At 46.3% G+C, this 12,119-nt stretch overlaps 1 protein-coding gene across 2 annotated transcripts in view; it reads left to right on the forward strand.

The window, feature by feature from the left end:
* Nucleotides 1-1,706: 1,706 nt before the first annotated feature.
* Nucleotides 1,707-12,119, forward strand: part of LOC119648649 (hemicentin-1-like) — a 125,207-nt gene continuing 114,794 nt past the window's right edge. For both annotated transcript variants that reach the window (XM_038050421.1, XM_038050422.1), the window contains exon 1: nt 1,707-2,325. In XM_038050421.1, coding sequence (XP_037906349.1) covers nt 1,746-2,325 — 580 coding nt within the window. In that variant the 5' untranslated portion in view covers nt 1,707-1,745. The remainder of the gene's footprint in view (nt 2,326-12,119) is intronic.

Here is a 12,119-nt window from a genome sequence, read left to right on the forward strand (position 1 = left end):
ACGAAGAAGATTGAACTCGACCGCCAGAGGGATCGGACGGTAAGGGGTTCCCTGAACTAACAACTCCCTTCCTCCCCTCCCCTCCCGTTGGTGAAAGGAATTCCCTGACTTGAAGGCTCCCAAAGTCGGGAGAGCGGGAGGGCTAGCTCGAAGTAATGTGTCAAACGGTTCCAGGCTAGTTCTCTGATGACAGGGAGGTGTTTAGTTGGTAGTCCGCCAGCGTGCTGTGGCGGGAATCCAACACTCTGTGCGTAAACGCATTCACCTACCCTACTCCCAAAAAAAAAAAAAACTACCGGAGAGGTAAAAATGCAACGAAGACGGCCGAAAAAAATTGTGAAGTTTGTGGACCCGATACTGTAACGATTCGCACAGCACAGCGTTGGCTCGATCGATGTTCTAGTGCAGTGGATGTCGAAGATAGATCCCGTACATGTATGCCAATCGTCGTAGAAACCGATATAATCGTCGAAATCATCCAAGTAGACCAGCATGTGAGCACTCGCTCGATTGGCCAGGACCTGGGTATAGACCATAAAACCATTTGGAACAATTTGCAAAAGATTGAATTCCAAAAAAAAACTGGATGTTTGGGTGCAACATGAGTTGGCGCAAAAAAATTTGTTGGACCGAATCAACGCCTGCGGTGCACTGCTAAATTCATTCCGTTTCAGCAGTGCACCCATTTTCGAAGCGGATGGTGACTGGTGATGAAAAGTGGATCACGTACGATAATCTCAAGCGAAAAAGATCGTGGTCGAAGCGCGGCGAGCCGGCCCAAACCATCGCCAAGACCGGATTGAGGGCCAGGAAGGTTTTGCTTTGTGTTTGGTGGGATTGGAAGGGAATCATCCACTATGAGCTGCTCAACTATGGCCAGACCCTCAATGCAGTCCTCTACTGTGAGCAACTCGACCGTTTGAAGCAGGCGATTGACCAGAAGCAGCCAGAATTGGTCAATAAGGATGGCGTTGTGTTCCACCAGGCCAACGCTTGACCTCACACATCTTTGATGATCCCCCAGAAACTACGGGAGCTCGGATGGGATGTCCTATCGCGCCCACCTTATAGTCCGGGCCTGGCAACAAGTGATTACCATCTCCTCCGACCCACTAAAACGCCCTTGTTGCTACTAAGTTAGCCTCAAAAGAGGCTTGCGAAAAGGGACTCTCTGAGCTTTTGGCAAATAAGGAGGGAGATTTTTATAAGAGGGGAATAATGGAGTTGTCTTCTAAATGGCAACAAGTTTGCGAACAAAACGGATAATTCTAAGTATGTTAAATAAAGCGTTAAAATTCGATCACAAAGACGACATTACTTTTTTCCCAACTCTATATTACGACCTCTGCCAAACTTTCTAGTATGATGCTTCATATAGGTTGTATATTACCGAAAAATTTTACGGATCTTGGACACAGACAGACGGAATATAGACACTACTCTGGTTGATTATGGGACCACCGGAGCAAACAACTCAGCAAGTTGGTAAGGAAAGGAAAACGAACCTGGATCCCCATAATTGCATCTTATAAAGATTCTTTCGACGTGAATCAACATTTTCCCGCCGCATTGTACATTCTGATATTTGGTTACCAGAACTTATTGTCTTCTGCTCGTGCTTGTATTAACTGAGGTCGTTATCTCATAGTCACTGACTAGAAAATCTCTGGATGCGTTCAAGATTTCAGTCCTCGCTGAGTGCTTAATCCGTTCGCATAATATTGGCCCGCGTCTAATATGCAATAATGAGATTTAAGGCGGTTGCAGTTGTGCTAGTTCTCCTAATTGGGACACCGAAAACTCGTTGTGGAGATATCGATGACGAATTGCTCTGGGAGCGGCTAGTTCAAGGCGTTCGCAATGATAGTAGCTGGGACCTCCCTAATTTGGATGAAAGTGAAAATTTGGATTTATTGGAAACAGATCTAAATAGTTTGAGTGAAGATACAAGTGTGCAACTGAATGAAAATGTGGATTTGAAGATAGAAAATTCAACTGATAGTGATAATATCGATCCGGACCTCAAAGCGAGTTTCGAGTTAGAGTCAGCGGATGCGTTATCAGATCGAGTCAGTCGACAACCGAATATTGATGATGGACTGCTTGAACCGGACAATGCCAAATCCGCTGACACAGGCATTAAAGGAGCAACAGTTAAACCGAAGCCCGGTCAAAGTAGTTTGGTGATTATCTTCGATGGAACGGGGTCAATGTTGGATGACCTGAAACAGCTCCAAAAAGGAGCTCGGGACATCATTGAAGAAATCACAAAACGAGAAAACAACCCTATCTACAACTACATATTCATCCCCTTCCGAGATCCTGGTGAGTAATTTTTCGGAAAAAAATAAAGTACTTTTCGCATAAATTCTAAGCCAAAAACCTTGGATGGCGATTAGCGCGTTTACAGAAAAATTGAGGCTGCGAGATATTCTACAACTCTGGTGATAACCCTGGCGTGAACTTTTCACTCGCTTATCAATGAAAGCGCAATTTGTTCAGACTTTGATTTTGCGCTCAGGCAATTCGATCCCATTCAATATTTCAAACGATGTTTTACTTATTGGAAATATTACTAAACAATGCTTTGTTCGTTGCACTGATAATACAGGATGAATAGCTGGTGCGTTGCGTAACGCTTGAATTATCTATTAAGGAACAAAGAGGGTAAGATCAGCTTTTAATCTGAATGACCTGGTTATTTTTCCCTGAGATTGTTTTTGTAGTAACAACCACTGATCAGCTTTTACGCACAGGTACTACATACTTGGAGACGATCCCCCCTTTTAGTTAAAACAAAAATTGGGAACCTTTTCTTATGGCCCACCTAATCTACCCAAACTTGGTATCGCATAGGCCGCCAGGATGTTGCCATTGTTCGGAAAGCAAAACTGGAGGCCAAAAGGAGAAATAATGGCTGCCTTCAGCAGTTACATTATACACCCCCATCAGGTCCAAATTTGCAAAAGCTTGCAACTTCTGAAAGAGCCCATGCAAATAAGAGGTAATGATAATCTGCATAAAATGACTAAGTCCCACCTTTGTTGGATACAAGATGCAAGTTGCTGGCCCATTGACTGTTGATGGATCGCAAATTTCTTCAGAGACTATAAACTCCAATTTAGTCTTGAGCTGCTCAATCACAAAAAACCACGCAACAAACGGTATCCGGTCATCAGCCACGCAGCAAACAATATCTGGTCTAGGACTGCCTTAGTAAGGAGCTCTAAACATACCGGCTCTGCTCCGAGGTCCACCAATTCGATATCCCTAAAAGCTGACTAAAGTTCTGGCCAACGCCATTGCTCCATCTGAGGCAGAATCTGCCACGTTTTCTTTTCCTACCACAGATATTCCCCTTATATACTTTCCTTCTCCATATGGATTAATTGACCCGTCCATCGGAGCTTATATTGCCGAATTTTATCTAAAGCTGTGGCCACAATCGTCCATCCTCCTGTCGATATCGAGGGAAAGGTTCGATGAGCCATAAACAGCACGAAGAACTGGAGGGGTTCTGGTTTGGATCTGGTACAGAATTTCAGGTACAAAAAGCTGATCAGTATACATGGGCCCAAAAATTCTTCGGAGGTTACTTCCCCTACTACCCCTGAACTCAGCAATTCGCAATTTTTCTTCGTGAAAACCTAAGACTCCGAGGAATACAAGAAGACTGGGAAAATCATTGTCTTGTACAACATAAACTTTGATCCTATGGTGAAATGTTTCGAGCGGAACAGCTTACAAAGCTGTAGGGTCTGTTGGCTGCCAACAACCGCGCGACGATTTCGCCGTTATAGCTTCTATCGGTTGTGATTTTCGACCCTAAATAGAAGCAATTATCAACGGCTTCAAAATTTTATTCTTCTATATTTAATGTCAACGAAAGAGGTGAGTCATTCTTTGATTTTATTATTACTTCAAACCTATCGGGGTGTAACAGGACCAATACACCAACCTTCCATTTCCCCTGCTGCGAGAACTATGACGGTTGGGAGGAGGTCGTTGATATCACCCTAATAACCGACAATGGCATTCTTAGGGTGGAAGAGTAGAAAGTGTCTGACCAGAGATCTTTCTCTGATCACAGTTGGATACTTTTCAGTCTCGATCTCGCCGCAGAGGTCTCCAAGCCCTTTAAGACCCCAGGAGAATCGACTGGAGAAAGTTTGATCAGGTAATTAAGAACAAACTCTCCGGTGCGCAAATTGGCAAGATTGGCACGACAGACAAACTGGAGTCAAAGGTCTGGGCTCTGGAAAAGGCATTCGATACCGCTTTTAAAGTCTCGTGCCCTACTAAGTATAGCAAAAAGACCCTGCCACCGTGGTGGAATTAAAATATCTCTAGCCTCGGGAAGCTGACTAGAGAAATCTTCAACATCTGCTACAGGCAAAGGCCAAGAGGCGGTCTTGGTTGAACTATTGTCAGAACATCGAAAGCAAAAGTGAATCCGCGAGGTTCAGTAAGATTCTGTCCAAAGAACATAAGAGCCCATCCTTTCTTGAAAAGTCGGAAGGCTCCTGGACGGAATACCCTAGCGAAACCCTGGAGCAGCTGATTCAAACGCACTTTGCCGCCAGCGAGGAGGACTGTGAGTCAGAATCTTGCTTGGAGGGTTTCGCGGCAACCCCAGCTGTGCAAGACTATCAAATCGGTAATTACCGAGGTAGGATCGCCTGGACTATAAACCGCTTCTCCGCATACAAATCTCCAAGCCCAGATGGCCAGCCCAGGAAAAGGAGCTGCATCTCTTTAGGATACGTAACGCACGAGTCTTTTTCATATCGTAAGCGGGCAGGCGCGCTCAGGAGTCCGCGAAGGACTTTCGACCAATCAGCCTAACCTCTTTCGTGCTGAAGACCCTAGAACGCGTCCTGGACATTCACTTAAGGACGATTGTGGAGAGAACGCCTTTCTCTAAGTACCAGCATGCCTACCTCAAAGGAAAATCCACTGAAACCGCCCTTCACGAGCCAATTGGCACGGTCGAGAGGTCGTTGCAGGGCAAGCAGTATACCCTAGCTGCCTTCTTGGATATAGAGAGAGCTTTTAACAAGTCAGTACCAACGCAATCAAGGAAGCCTTGACCGGTATTGGATTGGAGGGGTATCTCACGCATTGGATTATATCCATGCTAAGTACCAGGATAATCCATTCGGATCTGGGAGAAAACCACTTGACTAGAGCTGTGAACAGAAGCGCGCCCCAGGGTGGCGTATGCCAACGACTTGGTGATATTAGTATCAGGGATATTTCTGTCCATTATGAGCCACATCATGGAAGGAACGTTGCGGAAGGTGTGCCTATGGGCCGGAAGATGCGGACTCAGCATAAACCCAACTAAAACGCAACTGATGCTATTCACCACCAACACAGGATACCTGAATTCCATCTACCACGGCTGAATGAACAAGATTGGTTCTATCCTCTAATGTAAAGTATCTGGGTGTAATCCTAGATCCTAAGCTAAATTGGAGAACATAGAACTGAGCGTTAAGGAGGCCTGTATAACCTTCTATGCCTGCAAGAGAATCTTTGCAAAGAAATCGGGTTTCTAGCCGAGGATGGTTCTCTCAATGTACACCGCTGTAGTGCGTCCGATCCTAAAGTACGGCTCTATTGTATGGTGGCAGGCTTTGAAGAAAAAAATATAATAGGACAAAGCTTAATAGGATTCAAAGAACCGCGTGCGCAGGTGCTATTGGGACTCTGCGGTCCTGCCCGGCAGATGCTCTCAATGTATTCCTGCATCTCCTCCCCCTAGACCTCCATATTAAAAATGTTGCAGCGGGCAGTGCCGTCAGACTACGTGAGTCCGGATGCTGGGCAGCGAAATCCTACGGCCACAGCAACATCCTAGATGAAATACCTCGGATAATCTGGGCATCCACCACGGACTATGCCACATGCAAGCTGAACTTCACGTGAAACTTTGCTGTGAAACAGAGCAACCACCAACCAGAGCAAAGTGGAAGACCGACGGCGTATTGCAAGACTATGACACAGTATTCTTTACGGACGGATCAAAGCTGGCCTATGGATTCGGCGCGGTGGTTTTCCCGAATACACACAGTGTATCCAAGTCATATGGTCTCCCAGGTTTCACCAGTGATTCGAGCCCCAAGCGTAACATAGCCATTCTTGCCGACAGCCAAGCGGCCATCAAGACCTTGTACTCAGTGACATGTTCCAGGCTGGTGGAGCAGTGTAGAGACGCGCTGAACCGTCTGGGCGGCACGCTCAAAGTCACTCTCCTCTAGGTTCCCGAGCATAGGAACATAGAGGGGAATGAGCGGGCTGACGGATTGGCCAGGCAAGGCTCTGCTCTGCTCTGCATTCCTTCGGCGAATACAGTCGGTGTTCCGCAGGCGGCTGTCGGGGGCCGAGTCTGCTCGCACTACCTAGCAGCCGCGGGCCTAAGATGGCGAAGGCTTACGAGCTTTGCCAAGTGAAGGAGAATTTGGCTGGCTTATGACATAACCCGATCACCAGCGCTTGTGTGCCAGACGCGTGCAAATGTATTCAAGATTACGGCGGTCTGCACGGGACACTGGCCCATAGAGGACCATGCCGCTAGGCTCGGCATACCCTACAATTCGCATTGCCGAAACTGCGGAGAAGGAAGGGAAACCCTTTCTCTGCGATTGCCCAGCTCTGGCAAGAGTCAAGCTAAGGACATTGGTTAAACCATTCTTTGGGGACCTCAGAAAGATTTCTTGCTGCAGGGTGGGAGAGCTGCTTTCTTTCGTGAATGCTACGGGCTGGTTCTGAAGATCCGAACCGGCTGGACTCTGTCTCCCTGCTCCCATAACAACAGCCATGGTCTTAGGAATTTGTGGCATCAAAACAATGCACCAAAGCGCTAATTGGGCTCCTCGGAACAGCCACTACTTACCTACCTTCCCCATGTTCTCAGTAGAGTAGTTCTATTTGACTTCTTGTCTCTTTCGTTTTTGGTACTGACATTGCCACCATGTATTTCGTCTTGCCATCATTTATGTGCAACCCAAGATCTCAGATTAAGTCAGATTGTTCTTCCCATAATATAATTATCGTCAGCATAGGTTAGTAGTTGGGTGCACTTGAAGGGAACGGTGTCTCTTGTATTAACAATTGCATCGCGGATCACTTTTTCCAAGGCCAGGTTAAAGTGGACACATGACAGGGGATTCATTTGCTTTAGACGGTTGTTGATCGTGAATGGTCAATCATTTGCTTTAGACGGTTGTTGATCGTGAATGGTCTCCAAAATGATTCTGCTGCTTTTATCTGGTCTCGCATATTGAACAAGGTCAGCCTAGGCAGTCATATTAATTTAGCCAACTCCTCGATATTTTGATTGTTGAGTGTAGCAAAGTACTCAACCTATCGCCCTGTGACTTAGGGCTCAAACAGGCACTTAAAGCCATCCCTACTCGTCCTAAAATATGTAGGCTAGTGACCTGCTAATTTTTGGAACGTTATTGCTACCGAAACGTCAAGAACGCCTTAGATAGGGATCAACCTCACGACTCACACCTGTGGCTATCGAAAACGAACTATGACTGGTTTCTGGAATGTGCACACAGTCCTCCCCAACTGTAGCGATAGTCCTTAGAATACTCGCTGTTTCAAACTCAAGCGGAAATTCCAACGATATAAGCTGGACATTGTGGACCTTAGCGAAATAAGATGGTGGGACTATGGAGAGTACGCCTCTCCCTCTTGCCATAATAAAGACAGTATGCTTTTGTACTCTGGAAAGCCAAGCAGTAAGAAACGCGAATCCGGTATCCGGTTGTTCCTGATGATCACCTGTAAGTCGCGCTCGTTTGACCTGGGAGCCTATTTCTGAAAGACTTCTGGCAGTTGTACAGTGCTATGCACCAATGGAGATTTCCGATATAGTCGAGTAGGATGCTTTCTACGAGCAATTATATGCAGTTCAAAGGAAGTTTCCTAAAGGTGACGTTGTTATCGTGATGGTACATCTGAATGCCAGAATGGGCTTTGATAACACCTTAGTTGAATATGTGATAAGGAGACACGGTCTGAGGGACCGTAACGCCATTCGTGGCACATTTTTCGATCACAGAGCCTACCATAAGATCATTTGGGATTCAACTAACCGACGTCTTTTTAAAGGAGCAGAAATCTTCAAAGGATACTAGCCTGAACATGTTAGTGTGTGAGATTTTTTCCCAATAGTATCCAAAACACATATGGATCTATAGGACGATAATTCGTTTGGAAGCCTACCAGCCTTAGACAGCAGTACCAGCTTTTGCCACTTCCATGATGTAGGAAGCATTCACCCAGACGTGGGTGCTTCGCATAACTCAGCAAAGTTTGAATATCATCCGGAGCTTAAGGGCCCTTTCCTCGTACACCGACTAGAATAGGTCGCTTATTCTAATACAGTTCCCTAGCTGTTCAGGTCTGGTAGATTCAAAGATCGCTAGATAATAATATGATATGTAGAGATGAATCGCCCCATCAAGAATATATGAGCACTCTCCCACGAGCTAACGTCCGTTCCGAAACTGAGTTGTTTAAAACACAAACATTCCTCCTTGCTATGCTAGATCACGCACGAGCTTAAAAGGGTCATCCCGGTTTATTGTCTGTCTGTCTGTATGTCTTTTTTTTTCATCGTTGGAAGGTGGAAAGGTTCAAAACCTACTCCTGGCTCCTGCCATGCAGTTGTGTGAGACTCCTACTCACTAAAATCAACTCCTTCTTCTTCTACTCTCACCACGGGACTGCTATAAGCATTGCATCGTGGGACTGGATCAGTTCTTAACTGCGGCGCATTATTGTTCGCTCCCTTTCTTGCTTTCTTCGCAGTTCTTCATGCCGTAGCTGTTGATGAATCATTTTTAGCTCAGTTACCACTTGATTCCAACATAAACTCAACTATATTCCCAGGTGTTAAGGGCCTGTCTGCGATCGCCTCCAGCAAAGTTCGGTGTGCTGTAAACCTTGGGCACTCAAATACAACATGCTCGCCTTCTTAGTCACGTTACCACATCTTGGGCAGCATGGTGACTCGTCATGTCCAAATCGATATAGATAAGCCCGATAACCTCCATATCCACTTAAAAACTGTGTTAGCTCGTAGCTTAGTTCCCCGTGCTTCCTTTCCATCCATCTTCGAATGTGTGGAATGATACGGTAGGTCCAACGGCCAGCTTGTGCATCGTTCCATCTCTTTTGCCATTTTGCGATGGATTCTCGCCGTGCTAGTTGCCGTCGAAGAACCATAGACTCCCCGATTGCATACACTTTATCGTAGAGACGCCGACATTTATCCGCCAAGATGTCTATGGAGATTGTCCCTGCCAGTACATATGCTGTTTTTCCTGATGTGGTTCGATAAGAACTGCATACCCGGAGTGCACTTAGTCGATACGCCATTCCTAGTTTTCCGCAGTTTGATTTGTTTTCCAGAACGGTTGCCCAAACTGGAGCTGCGTAGAGTAGCACGGAACTAACTACCCTTGAAATAAGACGACGTCGACTTTGTCTTGGTCCACCAATGTTCGGTAGTATCCTCGAGATCGTTATAGCGATGGAAGATGCTTTAGTTGCAGCGCACTCAATGTGTGTTTTAAAGCTGAGTCTTTTACAATCATTACTCCCAAATCTTTAAGCGACTCTTGGGAGTAAATTGTTTTTTCACCAAATTTTCACGGTCGTGTCTTTCCTTCTTTTGCTGATTAGCAGTTCCGTTTTATGTTCAGTAAGTGATAGAGCGGACTTTTTCAACCAGGAATTAGATTTCGATCTCGTCGAAGCGTTTTGCCACTATTGTTATCCCGATATCGGCCGCAAAGCCAATAGTTGTCACGCCGTTAGGAAGGCGTAGCGTCAGCACTCCATTGTACATAATTAACCACAGTAATAGACCTAAGACAGACCCCTGCGGTACGCCGCACGTCATTGGGAATAATTTCTCTCCATCGTCTGAGTCGCAATATAATCTTCTTCCAAGAAGAAATGCAACAACGATGCGCGCAATGTACTTCGGAGCCTGTAGTTTGGTTCGAGCCTCTACGATTTTCGTCCACTTTGCGGGGTTGAATGCATTTTTTCCATCGAGTGTCACCACTGCGCATCATTTGTTATCTTGTATTGCCGCGCGAGCCAGGCCAGCCACCACGTTGATTGCATCGACGGTTGATTTCCCCTTACGAAACCCGAATTGCTTGTCGGATAAGCCTCCTTCCTTTTCCGCAACAGCGATTAGCTTGTTGTATAATACTCGTTGAAATAGTTTACCAATGGTATTGACCAAACATATCGGTCGATATGAGGAGGGGTCTACCAATGGTTTACTTGGCTTCGGAATAAGTATCAACTTTTGCAGCTTCCATTGCTCGTCTTTTTTTTTTTTTTTTTTATGGATGGAGGTGGAAATCTTAGAAAGACACTGCCGCGCCAGGTTGCAGCAGCGTGTGGGATTCTCACCCACTAAAACCACCCCCATTTTCTCCTTTTTCCTTCCCCGCGGGACCGCCGCAAAGCATTACTTCGCGGGGTGGACTGCGCCTTACGCGACCACGCCTTCCGTTCTTCGCGTCCTCCTTGCGCGCTCCGCTCTTGCCAGTTCCTCTTGTATTCGTTTGATGGCGGTGTTCACTGCACACCAGTTTCCCTCCGATTTCAACATTTCCCCGACGATATTCTGCGGGCTTAGAGTGGTTTTCAGGGAGTCTTCCAGACTCCTCCTTTCTGAGAGAAATCGTGGACAGTGGAACATAACATGCTCCGGGTCCTCAGGTGTGCAACCACATTCAGGACACAAGGGAGAATCATCCAGCCTGAATTGGTGCAGGTACTTCCTGTAACCACCATGTCCTGACAGGAATTGCGTCAGATGGTAGTTAATCTCACCGTGTCGTCGCTGGGTCCACTCTTCAATACGGGCAATCAAAGTGTGGGTCCAGCGACCCCTCTGCGAGTCATCCCATCGTTTCTGCCACTTTTCCAGCGACTCTCGCCTTGCCGCGCTTGAGGATTCATTTTCCTTGCCTCGTACAGGCAGCGTGTCTCACTTGCCAGAATGTCTATCGGGATCATTCCCGCAATAACACACGCTGCCTCGCCTGATATTGTTCTGAAGGCGCTGCACACCCTTAGCGCCACTAAGCGGTAAGTCATATTTACTCTCCTACGATTACTCTCACACGCTAATGTTTCCTCCCAAACTGGTGCCGCGTATAATAGTATAGAGCGAACCACTCCGGCTACAAGTAATCTGCGACTGTACCTTGGACCTCCAATGTTAGGCATCATCCGCGCTAATGATACGCTGGTATTTGCCGCTTTCTCACAGGCATAGTCCAGATGTCCCCTGAAATTGATCTTAGCGTCAATCATCACCCCCAGATATTTGATAACCGGCTTCGAAGTGATGACGTGACCACCAACGCGAATATTAATCGTATTCCTCTTCCTACGATTGGTAATCAAGACCGCCTCCGTCTTTTGTTCCGCAAGGTCAAGCTGAACCATCTCCAGCCACGCTTTTATGGCGCTAATGGTTTCGTTAGCGTACATTTCCACGTCTTCACGTTCTTTCGCGACGACAACCACAGCTAGATCATCTGCGAAACCGATTATCGTGGCCTCCTTTGGCACGGGAAGGACAAGGACCCCATTGTACATGACGTTCCACAGGAGAGGACCCAACACTGAGCCCTGTGGTACTCCTGCGGTGACGGTGTACTGCTTGGATCCCTCATCCGTGTCGTACCACAGTGTCCTCTCCGAAAGGTAACTGTTGAGGAGCTTAGTCAAGTAACATTGCTCGTCTGTCCGTCTGTCTATCTATCTGTCTGTCTGTCTGTCTGTCTGTCCGTCACACGCATTTTTCTCGGAGACGGTTATAGCGATTGACACCAAATTTAGTAGAAAGGTGGAAACTGTGAACGCTCACGCATACAGTCAGTTACATCCTTTTACAACAAATTTAAAGGGGGTCCCCATACATGCAAAACGGGGGTGTAAATTTTTTTTCATCAAATATAGTCATGTGGGGTATCAAATTAAAGGTCTCGGTAAGTACTTTTCGAATCCGGTATTAGTTTTGACATTTGTTATAAAGACGGGGAGTTGAAAGTGATCATTTCTTT

This window comes from Hermetia illucens, chromosome 2, assembly GCF_905115235.1.
Source record: "Hermetia illucens chromosome 2, iHerIll2.2.curated.20191125, whole genome shotgun sequence".
Taxonomy (NCBI): Eukaryota; Metazoa; Arthropoda; class Insecta; order Diptera; family Stratiomyidae; genus Hermetia; species Hermetia illucens.